Source organism: Sciurus vulgaris, assembly GCF_902686455.1.
Source record: "Sciurus vulgaris genome assembly, chromosome: 4".
NCBI classification, from domain to species: domain Eukaryota; kingdom Metazoa; phylum Chordata; class Mammalia; order Rodentia; family Sciuridae; genus Sciurus; species Sciurus vulgaris.
Genome location: NC_136464.1, coordinates 16,172,271 through 16,188,110, shown reverse-complemented (window position 1 = coordinate 16,188,110; position 15,840 = coordinate 16,172,271). Strand labels below are relative to the sequence as shown.

The 15,840-nt window shown below is 47.9% G+C and overlaps 1 protein-coding gene across 4 annotated transcripts in view; it reads left to right on the top strand.

Annotated features, from left to right (window-relative positions):
• VWA2 (von Willebrand factor A domain containing 2) overlaps positions 1–15,840 on the top strand; it is a 38,704-nt gene that overhangs the window by 5,059 nt on the left and 17,805 nt on the right. For all 4 annotated transcript variants that reach the window (XM_079137914.1, XM_079137913.1, XM_079137911.1 and 1 more), the window contains exons 2-5: positions 4,286–4,347; positions 7,565–7,639; positions 8,792–8,925; positions 13,633–13,742. In XM_079137914.1, the coding sequence (XP_078994040.1) occupies positions 4,296–4,347; positions 7,565–7,639; positions 8,792–8,925; positions 13,633–13,742 (371 nt within the window). In that variant the 5' untranslated portion in view covers positions 4,286–4,295. The remainder of the gene's footprint in view (positions 1–4,285; positions 4,348–7,564; positions 7,640–8,791; positions 8,926–13,632; positions 13,743–15,840) is intronic.

The following is a 15,840-nucleotide window of genomic DNA, read 5'->3' as shown; positions in this document are numbered from 1 at the left end:
TGTCTCCAGAAACAAACAACAACAACAACAACAAAAACAAACAAAACACAAATACTACCCCTGTCATTTCAAACTAGAAACGTGTCCTCCATTTCCCTTGACTTCAAGGTCTGAGACAAACATTCTACCAAATGAAGAAGGTGATCGTTACAGCAAAAGACAGCGAGGACTGCTTGGCTGGAGACTTTTGCCCCCCATTCTAGTCTTCCTGTTCAGGTTTGGAGTGCTCTTGGTAAGGGCTCAGATTTCCATCCTGAAATCTGCCAAGGGCTAATCTTAATATTTGGGGTTACAGTTGCATTTTCCAAGGGGGCGGAAGTGGCTTCCTTTTTCACCTGCGCTCACTGGGTTTCTTATCACTGAGGAGAAGGTGGGCATTGTCCTGGGACACTGCCTTCGGCTATCACAGATCCAGCCCTTGTTTTAAAAGCAGCCTTTTTTTCACCTTTGCTTCTTGCAGCATCATGGGAAATGTGAGCCCTGCTTAGTGCAGGGTGGTGTGTGTGTGTGTGGGGGGGGCATCCTGCAGCAAACTTCACTCATCCACTGTTCCAAAGGCTGCTGGGACTGTGTGCAACCAGGACCCCAGAACAACTCTCTGATGAGAAGATTGGGAATGAGGCACATCTAACTCCACCTGGGAGAAGCCCGGCCACTGGGAATAACATGAAGGATCAGCTTGAGTAATGGAATGGCAAGGAACGCCGGCGATGAGCAAGGCGTTTTGTAATGGAAAAGGCTTGACAAGGCGCCCCCGGGAACCAGGGCCCGCCCGTCCCTGGCCTGCAGATCACTCTCCAGTACTTCACACAGGAACGTGGAGGGTCCTGGAAAGCTCCTGCTGCGTGCACCATCGTGGGAGTTGCTGGCGGGTATTAGCTGGTGGAAAACGGCCGAAGGGCAGGATTCAGGGTGCCAGGTGTCTAATTAGGCTTCTGTTCCTATTGCTGCCCATAGCCTGTTATCTGAGCCTGGACTTCTGCCATGGTGTCCCCTTCAACCCCCAGCTCCAACATTTCTCCTCAGAATCTGGAAGTTAGAAGGTGATGGATTGAACAGATCACTGGGAGTCCAGCTTGGAATTTGAGCCACTGATTAACTGTGCCACATGGTACAAAAAAAAAAAACAAAAAACAAAAAAAACAAAAAAAACACTCCTCTAGGCCTCAGTTTTCTCATCTGTAAAATGGGGAGGATACACCCTCACTGGCTGTTTATGAGGGTTAGGAGAAAAGACACGGACTTATGGAACTTGCTGGCAGGTATGCAGTAAGTGCTCACTAGGTGGTAGTTATTGTTGACTTTTTGCTGTGGACTTCATCCTTGTTTTAGAACTCTTTTCTAAGGTGGGCATGGTGGCACCTGTCTGTGGTCCCAGCTACTTGGGAGGCTGAAGCAGGAGGATCACTTGAATCCAGGAGTTCAAGGCCAGTCTGGCAACACAGTGAAATCCTCTCTCAAAACAACAACGACAAAAAAAAAAAAAGGGGGGGGGGGTCTTTGGGTGGGAAGAGTCAAAAAGTACTCCCATTGAAATAGCATTTGTTTCTTTTATCTTGTTATTAAAAAGAATGCAGTAAGCTGGGGCACATGCCTGTAATCCCTGTGACTCTGGAGGCTGAAGCAGGAGGATCACAAATCTAAGGCCAGCCTCAGCAACTTAGTGAGATTCTGTCTCAAAAATAAAAAGGACTGACTACACCCCCAGTGGTAAAGCAATGCTGGGCTCAACCTCCAGCATCCCATCCCCCCCAAAAATTAAATGCACTGGGCATAAAGATGCACCTACGAGATCCCCCATCCCTCTGCAGGGGACATTGTAGTGCTTTGTGTAGCCAGCAAGCCTGTGCCTCATCCTTTGTGCACAAGTCACATATGGGTCACCAGGCTCCAGCACACACTAAGACACAATCCTTACTCTTAGGCATTTGCCACCTGGCAGTCAAACAAGTATGTCATGGGGCAGTTTCTGTGCATGACCAAGGGGTTAGGGTTAGAGGGGACAAAAGAGGGGCTGCCACCAAGGCTGCCAAGCCATGCCATCTGAACCCAACACTTGCTAGGGGACATGTGACATGCTGCGTCGTTTGCAGATTGCCAACAAAAACTTTGTTTTAAGGAGCAGTAACTGGGGAGACTCACAGCATCTGGCTGGGCAGGCAGAGGCACGTGACAGGGCAAGTGAAGTCACTTAGGATGGCATCATGGCGTGGAGGGAGTGCGCCTGTTCACTTCCACTTGCGTCCACTATGTCCTGGTAGAAAGCTGAGGAGGTAGCAGTGCTAATCCTCGTTTTACAAATGATCACAGGTCTGAGCTCCAGTCTCCGTCATGTGCCCAAGGTTGGAAGCCGTGAGGCGAGAAAATTGCCCTGAACCTAAGGCCCAGATGGCTCAGAGAAACCCTCTCCCTGCCCTACACTGCCCCTCATCCGGCTGCCCGGCGTCCTGCCTCTGCTGTGGGCCAGGAGGGAACATGTGTGCTTGGGAGAAAGTCCCAAGTTGCCTTGCTGGCGTGCACCTGGGCTGGAAGCTGACAGGAAGCACGCAGCCCCTCGGCAGGCCCACATCCTTCTGGTCCCTTCCATGGCAGCCGAGGGCAGCTGAAGTGCTCACTCCTGTGACGTCGATATCCAGTTTCTGCTTAGGTCAAGACTGGAACCTCTTAGTCATTTGAAGCAGAGATTCTGAACAAAGACTCAGCTGGTCGGGACGGCTGATTTAATTTGTTTCAGTAAAGTCCTGAAATCCCAGGGGCCGGATGGACGTGGAGTAAGGCCTACCAGTCTAGGCCCATGGTGGAGGGCGAATGGGATTTTTAAAACCAGAAGACACTTAGCATCTGTCCAGCCCCCTCGTTTTGTAAATGAGGAACCCCAGGGCATCAGGGTGAGAACTTGGGTCCCGGGGTTCAAGATGCAAGTTCTCTGCCACCACGGGGCTGGCGTGGCCCCTGCCTGAGCGATGGAGCTGGCTATCTGCCATGTAGTGATTTGCAGGTGGGCCACCTTAGTGTGGGTGGAGTTCTCATGAGAGGTGGTTCCTCAGAGCTCCCCTGAGTTGACCTGGCCCCGTGGTTAGAGGGAAGCATGCAGTTCCAGAGCTGGAGACCTCACTGCGTGACCTCCCGGGTCCCCTCCCCTTTGGGTTCTCAGCCACCTTCAGTCTATCCCTGTGTGTAGCTTGTTCAGTCCCCTTTATCCTTTCCCATCATACTGTCACCTGTCATTCCCCCCCTCTGCTCCCCAAGGGTGGGGATGAAGCCCAACGGTGAGCCGCGTCCCCTGAAATCACCCTCCTCCCCATCACACATGCACTGCATACCCAGACTTCCTGCAATTCCAAGGAAGGCCCAGCATAGCACCTTTAGGAACATGACTTGGGTTATTTTAAGCTCTTCTGTAAATCTGAAGCAGCAGCATTTCCTGGGTGACTCTAGTTTGTAGGGCAGCTCTTAACCTGCCCTGCCAATCCTGCAAATGCAGAATCTGAGAGCTGTTTTGTTCTTGCAGCCAGGAGACTTGCATTTACGCCCCAGAAGTGGTGGAGCGTGTCAGACAAGGGGCAGAATTCACTGGGTGTAGTGCAGGTTGGGGGAGCCCGGGAGCTGCCGGGGATGACCTCACAGCTAAAGTTAGAAGTAAGTCTCAGGTGTGCGCCCTCTGTAATCGCTTACCCTCTTGGTCTGTTGTTTCTTATTAAAGGCATTCTTTCTTTATACCATCCTCAAGACATGATCGGGGCATGATATTGAATTTTACCCATGCTTGGACAATTATTAAGTAACAAAAACCTTAAAAAATACTTTTATTCCTTGAGCTAGATTACTGTTTACATATAATGCAGGCTTTCTTTGTGGTCTTAGCTAGGGAAAGTGATTTTAGTGACTTGCTAGGTTTCAGAAAATAAGGACATTGAGCTCAAATCTTCAACTGGTCAGCTTCTAACTCTTGGTGAAGAAATGCAGACCCCAAGAGGAGGTCATTTTACCCAAGCACTGCGGCCAAGCAGGGCTGAGCCCTCTCGAGGCTGTGGAGGAGCTGGCGTGGGCGGGACAGGCCTGGTGTTCTGAGGAAGAGGCTGTGTAAAGTCACAGTCGTTGGAGTAAAGTGACCTTTAGGGAATGTATGTCTTCTCCAGGTGACTCTAGTGGTGGCAAAGAGCGGTCACCAGGGTCCTATTTGTGACCTGAAAAAGCTAAGTAGTTGTCACCTCCTTTGATGGCGTGACTTGAACAGCTCACAGGACTAATTACTGACGCTTCCTTTCTTTTCTTTTCTCTGTAGTTACATCAACATGCCCTCTTTCCTCTTGCTGGAAGCCATCTGTATTTTCCTGTTTTCCAGAGGTAAGATTCTTTTTTTTTTTTTTTTTTTTTTTCTTTTTTAGTGGAGGGGGTAAGGCATTTGACATCTGATTTGCTTCAGATACTGTCAGTTTTAACTTTTAGAGGTGTCTCAGTTCCATTTCCACTTTATGTTCGCCTCCCTGGTCGAAGCCCCATCATCTTGTGCTTGGACGGCTGCAGTAGTCTCCTGATGAGTCTGCTGGATTCCCTGCGTCCTCCTCCAAGCCATTTTCCATACAGCAGCCATTTCACAATGCAAATCTGGTCATGACTGGACCCTTCTCCAGCCCTGCCTACGACTTCTAAGTGACTTTTCATTGCTCTTAACAGGTCCTTGTGATCCTCTTGTCTCCGTTCCCCTGTGGTACCCCTTCTCTCCCACACTCCACACCCCTTCCAGTCCCGCCTGGCACCCTTGCTGTCTCGTTACCCCCCAGCCTGGTCACCCCCTGAGCCAAACATTGCCACCCTGGCAAACTCCTAGCTGTTCTTCAATACCCTGCACAGTTCCTCTCGGACCCTCAGATCAGGTCAGACCCCGCTGTTCAGACCTCCCATTGCCTCTGCTCTTCAGCACCTGACACAAGATTAGCTCAGGATCCTCTTCTATAAAACCACCGTGGTGGCTTTGAAACTGAGATTCTGTTTTGCTGTCCTCCCTGATGCATTTTGGTAACAGGTATATATGTCCTCTGTTAGGCTGCTATCATCCCCACCTGTCCTCTAGAGCCCGGGCAGATCCGAAGGGCTGGAAGTAGGAGGCTGTTGCTCCAGCCTGGTGCTCAGTCTACTTGTCCCCCAAGTCACGGAGTGCACACGAGGAGACTCAGACTTGGTTAGCAGGAGCAGTGGCCGCTGTGCATTAGGCAGCCCCCGCTTCCATGGGAGCCTCTTCGGAGTCCCAAGATTATTTCACAGCATTAGATGTCGCCCAGGCTCAGGACGGGCTCACCCAAAGACTGGCACCTGCCTTAACCCCTGAGCACATGGTACAGAGGGGCCCACTTAGCTGAGTGACATCTTTAGTGAGTGGCCTCTGGTCATGAACTCCCCTGATATCCTGTCCTGATATGGTTGGCCAGTTTCCTGCTAAGACGTTTAAAAAGAAATTGTATTTTTCTGTTATTTGCAGGGTCTTGGGGATTCCTCAGTTACCGCACGCTTTGCCAATAATTCTTGGACTCATTTCTGGAACCTCAGTGCCTGCGTGTTGCATGTAGAGAGCTGGGCTGGCTCTGAGGACGGGGGTGAAGTACACCTGCCGCTAGGAGCTTCCTGAGAGGAAGCAGCCACCATGACAGGATGGTGCAGGACCCCGTTTGGCTGGCCCTACACAATCGTGGAATACACTAGGCAGCAGCCTCCGGTGTTGGAGGCTGCGCCTGCCTCTGTGGAAGATGTTACCCCTTTAATTCCATCCACTGTCTTCACCTGTACTTTGTCTTGGTTCTGCCCCTGGTAGCAGAGCAGCAGGACAGCTGTCCAGGACCTCAGGTCCAACTGCTCTCAGCTGTGGAGTTAATTGCTGGTTCCATATAGTGACCTAGTCCCCATGAATAGAGATGGGAGGACACATCAGTGGGCAGGAGCAGCCTGCCCAAATGTATGGTGGAAACTGAGGCCCTGTGAGTGGAAAGGCGTTGGGGAAGGTGGGAGCAACCGGGTGGGGGGGTGATGCTGAGGGAGCAGGTGGACCAGGAGCGTCGGTCACTGGTATCCCAGCCCCACCCTACACCGAACCCAGCCTGCTGGTCTGGTGCGCCCTGGGATCCCTCTCCTGGCAGTCGCCCGCCCCCGAGCCCAGTGCCCTGTGTTGTGATCCCTTCCTCCCTCCCTCCCGCTGCCTCCCCTGTCCTCCCCAGCCACCCCTCCTGCTCACTCATATGCCTCATCTGCCCCTGCTCGGCCTGCTCCTGGGCTTGCTCCTGGGCTTTGTGTCCTCTGTGCCCACTCACAGACATTGATGTCCATCAAGTAGCTACCTGACGCTTCTGCCCTGGACACCTGTGTGGGGCATGTGTGCAGTGGCACAGCCTTCTCCAGATACCCCCACTGGTGGCCTCAGTGTCTTCAGGACATTCATCATTTAGTTATCCTGGGGATTCCTTGGCATGTTACCCCTGCCTTCAAAGTTTATTTTTAAAATTTAATTTTTTGGTGCTGGGGATTCAACCCGGGGCCCTGTGCATGCTAGACAAAAGTTCTACTACTGAGCTGCACCCTCAGCCCCATGTTTTTTTTTAAATTATTACTGATTGCTCATCTACCATGATTATTATCTTACTTGTGTGTCAAAAAGAATAAAAAAAATTATTCATGAACTTCCTACCCCAAAACATTTAGCCCTTGTTTATATTAATTGTATTGACCAAATGTTGTCAACATTTGCTCATAGACTTTTCTGGGTTTTTGTTTTCTCTAGCACAAATGACATTGAAGGGGAAGGTTTTGGTGTACCTTTTTCCCAGATGTAAAATTCTATTTCCCTTGAATCAATTTCTAGTTGCAGTATACTATAGGGTCAGTGGGTGTCAGCATTTTTATGATTCTTAATCCAGTTAACCAAATTGTTTTTTAGAAGGCTTGTGCTGACTTACATTATCACCATTGGAAATTTTTTTCCTAATATTTAAATTAGAATTTTATTTAGGTTTTCACATTTAAAATTGTTTGAATTACAGCATTTTGTCACCTGTCTGACCATTTATCCTTGTGTTTTTCTGTGAATCTGCTTCTATAAATTCTGTTCACATCCAAGGTTAATTTTTATGGAGGTGAGATGCTTTGTCTGAAGGTCTTGGCAGTGTTTTAGGGGGCTTCCAAGGATATACCTAGATACAGTGCAAGGACCTGTACCCAGAGGGGGACAAAGGTAGGACACCTAACCAGCAACAGAATTTTCAGAATCATAAGCCCTTCCCTAGCCCCTCTCAGGTATTTTAAACTTTTCTTTTCAAAATACCGAAATCTAAATACAAAGATAGCTCATAGGAGCGGGACGTTTGGTTAATGCTCTCCACGTGGTAATCACGTGCATGTGCTGGGGATTCAACCTGGGCCTCACGCACTGAGCTGCAAGCCCAGCCCTTCACGTGGGACCTTGTGCAATGCAGGTATCATAGGCTCCCCCATGTTCGGTTTTCTCCATGTTACCTCTTTGTCCTGGTCACATGCATGGAGGTGAAGGCTCTCTCTGTCCTGGTGTCTTCTCTCCTAGTGCCACCATCCCTCCCTCTCCAGGAAGTCCAGGTGAGCAGAGAGACCATCGGGAAGATTGCAGTGGCCAGCAAAAGTAAGCCCACATTTCATACCCCAAACACGCATTCAGATCTCAGTGAGACAGGCCCCAGGAAGCTGTGTTCCTCCTGGGTTCCACCCCATTCCTGGTTTCCTTTCACTTTGTGACCAGAATCATTTTCCCCAAACAGGGACCTGACCAAGTCAGTCTCCTTGCTTAAAACACAAGACAAAGAACAACAGCAAAAATAACCTCAGTAAATCTACGTTGCTGAGCTTCTCGGTCTGCACCTCAAGGCCTTTTGTCACTTGACCACCATCTATCCAACCACCCTCCTGTCCTCCCATGATTCTCCTCCTCCCACTCTGTCAGCATCCTTCCGTATGCTGAAGCCACACCAGGATGTTCCCAGTGGCCCTGCATGTCCCCGTTCCTCTCTGGTGAAACCCCTCCCCTGCTTGCAGTTCCAGTACTGCCCTCTCAGGGGCGCCATCTCTGCTGTGCTTCTCTGACTCTGGTTCCCTTCACCCTCCTGCTTAGGTTGGAGGAGCCAGATAGCCCGGGATTCATCCTGGCTCCACCGCTTCCTGGTACTTTGACCCTAGGAAGGTTACTGAAATGCCCTGTGCTCTGCTTTCTTCATCTGACCAGTGAGACTAAAAATAGCAGATCACCTTAGGGTTGTGGGGTGGGGATCTGAGGAGTGAGAGCTAAAAGGTATAGGACTTTTTTCTGAGGTGATGGGAAATGCTCTAAAATTGGTGATGATAGAAGGCATCTGTAAATATACTAGAAATATATATTGAATTGTACACTTTAATTGGGTGATTTGTGTACTGTGGGAATGAGTTCTCAGTAAAACTTTCAAAGAACTAAAATAGTCATCTGTCTCAGGGTAGTCATGAGAATTAAATGAATTAGACATATGTAGTGCCTCCAGAAGAGCTGGCATAGAGGGGAGGCACAGCCAACATTGCCTCTATTGCTGCTTGAACTCTTGAGTAACACGGCCTCACCTATCAGGGTGCCTGACCATGTCCTGGTCTAGACTGTGGCACCAAGGGCTGGGACCAAGGCTGGCCCAGGAGCCGTTCCTCGCAGAGCTCAATTGTTGTGGTTAAGTAGTGTTCACAAGCAGGTACTTGATGAAAGTCTGTGCTATGGAAAATCTAGTTCAGCTACATCCGTCTGTTCCGCCCTCCACAGTGATGTGGTGCTCGGCTGCGGTGGACGTCCTGTTTCTGTTAGATGGCTCTCACAGCATCGGGAAAGGGAGCTTTGAAAGGTCCAAGCACTTTGCCATCACGGTATGTGATGCTCTGGACATCAGCCCCGAGAGGGTGAGTATAAGCCTTGTCCATCTTTGTATTAGGGTGTCTTTGGTTGCAAGTGACACAAGTCCAAACTTATCCCATTTTGTCCCATTGTTTCAGACCTATAAAAATGTAATATGATATATAATATGTAATTGTATAATAAAGAATATAGTGATATAATATTATAATGTTACTATAAAATGTATATAAGCTCCGGATCATGATTTCCAACCTATTTTAAGGCACCCAAGTCAATTTCATGGAAATATACACAGACTTGAAAATTTGGTATCTAACGGGTCAAGCAGAAGAGGGGATTCTCTGGCTTGTGGAACTGGGAGGACTGAAAGGGTCAATCCCAGTTCCGTTTCCAGCACAGCGGAGGCTAGGGCTCAGTCGAGGCTGTCAAGCATCCTTCTCTCTCTCTTCACTCTTGCTTTCTTTGGTTGACCTCCTTCCCAGGATTTTTTCTATAGCAGAGTTATTATCCTTCAAGCTAGTGACCCCAGGAAAGAAGAAAGTGGACTTCTTTCCTTGTAGATCAGGCAGAATCCTCAGGAGAGCTCCAGCTGGACAGGCGTAGCTGACATGGTAATCCCTTGGCCAATCTCAGTGGTCAGGGGAAAGAGTGTCTTGCCATCTTTAGGCCGAGAGGGACATGTGAATTTTTGCCACTAGAAGAGAGTTGGTATTTGCAGAATGATGGGGAAGGAGGACACACTGAGCAGACTGGAGTCTTGACATGAAGCCCAGCTCCTACCCTCTCTGTTGGCTTGGGAAGGTCCCCTGAGAGTTAGTCCCGATAGTTATTTTCATTTCTTGTTCTTCCTGGCTTCAAATAGTCAGTCTTAAATATCAGTAGAGTGTGGTGGCCATGGCTCTCATTTCTAAAAAGGGCATTTTTTAAAAATAACCCAATAGAAAAATTGGCAATAAACATAATTTGGGAAAACAAAACACAGACGGCCTGTAGGTATGTGAAAGATGCCCAGCTTCACTCAGTGCAGTAACGTATCTCTGACTGACATGCTACTCTTCGCTCGCTGGATTAGGAAAAATCCCAAGGTCAGTGGCCGGCCCTATGAGCACATCTTTAAGAAACTGGCGTTCCCGCACACTGCTGGTGAGAGTGTCACCTGGTGCAACCTCGTGGGGCGATCCAACGGTATCCATCCCGATGACAAAAGCTTGGAATCTTTGACCTCGCAATTCCACCAGGGACTCTGTGGCCACCTGCAGCCATGCTCGTACAGTTACTCATTGATACTTGGAATTATAAGAGTCTAGCAACCCAAATGTCCACTGACAGGGGACAGATAGATCCACGGTGGTGCATTCACATGATGAAACACCAGGCAGCTAAAAGGGCAAAGAAGCTCTCTCATACGGAAAGGCACAGGACAAATTAAGGTAAAAAGTAAGCGTGCAAACTTAGAAAAAAATGTAGAATACCATTTTACGTAAAATGAAAGTGAAAGAATAAAATTCTGTGTTTGCTCACATATGCATAAAGAATAGAGAGAGGGCCTTGTAAGATGCTAAGGACAGGGGTTCCTGCTGGGGAGGGGGTGGGAACTGAACTGTTGGGGTACAAGCCCCAGAGAGAGCCAGCAACAGACTTGTTTTTATACTTTTTGGATTTTGAACTATGTGAAGCTACCCAAACATCAAATAAACATTCAGAAGAGCATTTTGGTCTGGGAAGTCATAATTTTTTGAATTAGATGATCACATACAGGTTGAGGAAGGAAGTGATTTTTCAGGATGACATTCCTGGGTTAATCCTAGTAAAACCTCTAGGATTTAGGATCAAGCACGGCTTTTAATGAGGGCCAGATTCTATCCAGAATGGCATGTCACTTCGGGAGTGTGCGCAGTCTCACACGGTCATCGGCAGGCACCACATCCCATGCAGGCACGAGCAGCCTGGAAGTTCTAACTGGGATGTGAGCCCGGGCGGAGGACTGCTGAACCTCTCTCCTGCCCTAGACAGGTGCTTCTGTTCAAATGCTTCTCTGTGGAATTTCACTAGTTCCTCCTGGAAGAAGTGATGTAACGATCAAAGGCTGTTGACTTTGGGATCGATGTGGTGTGTTCTGAAATGAGCGGCCTTGAGACCCCAGAAGACAGAAAACTGGGCAAGGAAAGCAGTACGGATTATTAGCACATGTTTTGCAGAGGAAGAAACAGGTTCAGAGAGGCAAAGCAACTTCCTGGGGTCACAGAGCAATCTCAAGAGAGCTATGTGTGTAGGAACTGGGGCTCCCTGGGCCATCTGTATCCCCATGGGCAGCCTCTGGGCTAGGATGGTGACACTCAGTCCACACCCCACTTTCACACAGCAGAGGGACAGCCAGCAGTGTGGCAGTGTGGAGAGGAAGATATGGGGAGAGAGGTATGCTGGTAGGACCAGACCCTGAGTTTGGGGAACTTAACCTCGATGTTGCTGGACCACACTGAGAATGTGGCATGAAGTTCTAGCGATTCTTTTAGGTTTGATATTGGCAAAACACACAGAGCCCAAGATGGCCAGGATAGTGAGAGGAAACATCCTTATTTGGAGGACCCTGATTATCATTTTCACGTGAGAGTGCAGAATGGCCATTTTGTTTTGTTTGTGGTTCTGGGGATTGAACCAAGGGGCACTTTACCACTGAGCTACATCCTCAGACCTTTTAATTTTTTATTCTGAAATGGAGTCTCACTAAGTTACTGAGACTGGCCTCAAACTTATGATCCTCTTGCCTCGGCCTCCCGAGTCACTAGGATTATAGGCATGGACCACTACATCTGGCTATGACTCTGTTCTTTTAAGAGAACAGAATCTGGGTGTGTAGGGAGTTAAATCTGGGCTTAACTTGAGAAAGATTTTCTTGTAGCAAGGCTTGGGGAGCAAAAGAATTGGTGTCTAACTGGGTGAGCGAGTGCCTTGACCTTCAGGGTGCGTGAACATACCACTGTGCTGTGGAAGGGATATAAGATGGATTCATGTGATCTGTGGCTTCAGGGTTTGCTTTATGTTGCTGGCTTTTTGTGTCTCCTCTTGTCTCCATGTCCAAGGGATTTGACTCGCACCTAGTTTTTAGGAAGAGCTTCTCAAGTAGCTTTAAATTAAGGTCTTTTATGAATGCTCTGTTGTTGAGGTGGATTTAAGGTGTTTGAAGTCTTCCTCTCAACACTTAAAAGCTGGGAAGTTGACTTCCTGGCTCTAATAGTATAATGGTGGCAGAGTGACTGCAATGTGGTGAGAAATCTGGGCGGGTCCGCTTCTGAGTACAGTAAACTGAAGATAAAAGGCGGCTCTCTTGCTCCCAAACCACCAATTAAATTAAATGCCTTAACTACTAACTTAGGCTATTTCCTGCATGTTTTGTTTTGAAGTCAGATCCTTCCTGTTTTAACCCGAGTTAATAGACCCAGCTGTTGTTCTCAAGAGAGTTTTTCCCCCCTACCTTTTAAAATTAATTCATTCATATGTTTCAATAAAAAGATGTACAGAGGAAAGTCTTCTGCCCACCTGTTTTCCATTTACTAGGTGCGCTGCCAGTTTTCTTGAGTATTCCAGAATCGCTTCCTACAAATACAAGCAACTGTGAATACCTGTCCTTGTCTCCCCCCACCCCCTTTCCTCCTTGGTGTTCTGGCTCCTGTCTTATTATCATCACTTTATCTTGGAAATCTGTCCACATCTGTATACAGGTTTATTTTAACTTCCCAGCATAAGGGTGTACCACAGTCTAATTAGCCAACTCCTATTGATGGACATCCACTATTGCAAATGTTCTGTGATTCTATAAATGTTGTTTCATCTGTGTGGAAGGGTAGCCCTAGGATAAATTCCCAATAGCCCTTTGAATTTTTAATTTTCAGTAAATATTCACAATTGCACTCGTGACTAAAGCCACAGAATGACTCGATCTTTCCCTTCTCTGGTTCTTCAAGGCACCGGTGGCCTCAGTTAGTACCCAGAACCTTCACCAGTGTTCTCACTTGCTCAGTGCAGACGAGCTTCAGCTCCTGTGTTGCTCATGTCAGTTTTGGGGGCTGATTGCCCCCTGTCTGACTCGGGTCTAGCTTGGCAGGAGCAGGTCGGAGGGGCTGGTTGGCTAACCATCAGAAGACATGGGCTATAGTTGTGGTAGCGATGACCCACGCCTGATGGGGACTGGGATTAGCTTCCACGGACCCCTGGGTTGGTCATCAGGTGTTGGCTGCTGAGAAGCAAGCAGTGTAATGGAGCCACAGGGAAGACCAGAGAGCTAAGGTCCATCCTTGCTAGCCATGGGCAGGTGAGCCTTTGCCTCGGCCAGATCTCTGTCCTCTGCAGGGTTTATTTTCTCCAACAGTAATGTGGGCATCCATCAGTCGTGCCTCTGTGGCTAACTGAGGCACTATGGGACTGTCCACAACAGTGTCTGCCCTGGGAAGCAGTTGCCGAGTGTGAGTGAAGCTCTGGCCTCGGGCTGCTCACAGCTCAGCCGGAAAGCTGCCAGGGTGTGCCGCTGCCTTTGGGGGCTGTGGGTCTGGAAGCCTAGTAGGGGCTGCAGGCAGATTTGACCAGACTGTCCAGCCGGTCTTTGGAGCCTTCTTTTGGGGACAGTGGTGAGACCTCTGGCACTGGTGTTCACTGAGTGGCCAGGAGGCAAGGCTGTTGACCTTTCTCGTCCCTTCTATTCTCTCTGGAATATTTATAATTTGACCCCAGTTTCGGGCCCCTGTCTCCCGCTGCAGGTCAGAGTGGGAGCATTCCAGTTCGGTTCCACTCCTCATCTGGAATTCCCCTTGGATGCCTTTCCAACTCAACAGGAAGTGAAGGCCAAAATCAAGAGGATGGTTTTCAAGTATGTACAATCAGATACTGCCTTGGTTAGGATGAAGCCGGCTGCTCTTAAAACGCTCCCCTTGAAGGGTTCGGCCCTGCTCTTGGCCTCACCGAGAGCCACGTGGGCCCCGTCACCCCAGCAGGGCAAGTGTGGAATGAAAATTCCCTTCTCAGAGCTGTCCCTCCTTATTACATAAAAATTTCCCAGGTGTGATTTAAATGCCAGTTTAAAAACATATTCACTGCTATTATGTGTAGCTGTCTGTGACATGGAAAAAGGGACCTTGAATTTCAGACTGGGAGCTGCAATGAGGTGCCATGTCACCCCTACTGGGAAGGCTCAAATAGAACAGATAATAACAAGAGTTGACAAGGATGTGGACAGATTAGGACCCTCCTACCTTGCTGGTAGGATTTTAAAGTCATGCTGTCATTTCGAAAGCAGTTTGGTAGTCCCTCAAAATGTTAAGTATAGAGTTATCATATGACCCAGTAATTCCACTTCAAGAGAATTGAAAATATATGTCCCCTCAAAAACATGTACTATTTGTAATCTCTCATGTGCAATTAATGTTTGGATAAGCGAACTATGGTATAGCCATACAATTAATCTTATTCGGCCATAGAACTGAAAGAAGTACTGATTCATGCTATATCATGGATAAATCTTGAAATCATGTTAGGTGAAAGGAGCTAGAAACCAAAGGTCACCATTGTATGACTCCTTTTTTCCCCTGGTACTTCAGGTAGAACACAGGGCCTTGCATGTGTTAGACAAGCACTTTACCTCTGAGCTACACCACCAGCCCTTGATTCCATGTTTATGAAATGTCTAGAGCAGGCAAATATATGGAGGAAAGGAGATTCGTCACTGCCAGGAGCTGAAGTATAGGGCTTCTCTTTAGACTGAAGTAAATGTTTGGGACTTTGTGAAGATGCTAGAACAACTCTGTGGCTATACTAAAAGTCACTGACATGTGTATTTTAAAAGGGTGAATTGTATGATATATGAATTATCTTAATAATGTCATAAAAACACTTCATACCTATTATATGCACACTGCATATAATGTGCATTTGCTGGGGAAAAAAATGACTAATTGTTTAAATTTAGGAATGAAAGTCAAAGACCATTTGGGTGACTCTGAGTCCAATGAGTCATCTGAAAGATCAAGTGAATTTCAAAGAATTGGTACAAAACGTGAAGTAGAGATCATCTAGAATCTATTTCAACTCCCTATTTTACAGAGGAGGAAACTGGGCCCTGCCTTGCTGTCCTCCCCTCACCCTCCCAAATTCGTTGAGCCTCTTTTCAGTTGTATTGAGTCATAACTAAGAACTTGCACATATTATTCATGACATGAGACCTGGACACACACTAAGAATGTGCTGGATGACGATTCTTGGGAGGAGGGGGACGCCTCTTACGGATCTGAACAAATGCAGCTCTTCTTTTGGGAACGTGCACGGTAGCACTTAGGTCTCTTCGTACAACTGTAAGAGGCCCCAAACAAGGCAGGGAGGCAGTGACTCATTTTTGGTCACACTTGTGGGGTCACTGAGGACGTGGAAAAGGAAGACGCACTCCTGTGCATCTGAGAATCCCGGCTGGACGAGGGATGGCTTCCCCGCAGCTCCACGCCCTTTATCTGCTGGGAATTTTAAATGCTGGGCTGATCAAATGGCTCTACTAATCCCAAGACCCACTTGCTTTCCCAGACCAAAGTGAGCCCCTAAAAGCACGTTTGGGGTGGTTAAAAAACCACCCTGACAGCTACCTTAGTACTATTTGCAAGAAGTTATTACAGTCAAACCTCCCAATATGGCACCCCATCATGATGTCACATCAGACAAAACAGCTGGCGATTGGTTCCCGAGTGTCAGAACTCCTGGCTTCTCTGCTCATTTCACTATTCTCAAGAACACAACCCTGGGTTTCCTGTGACCGAGTGGCTTCCAGTCCTCCATAACATTGTCAGGACTCTGTGACAATCATCACTTTACCTTAGCGTGAACCCTTTCAGAGCCTTCTTTAGCTGAGTAATATTTAAACATAGCTTTTAGAATAACTAGAAAAACAAAACATTTTTACTTAATATTATTCGATATGTACTTCT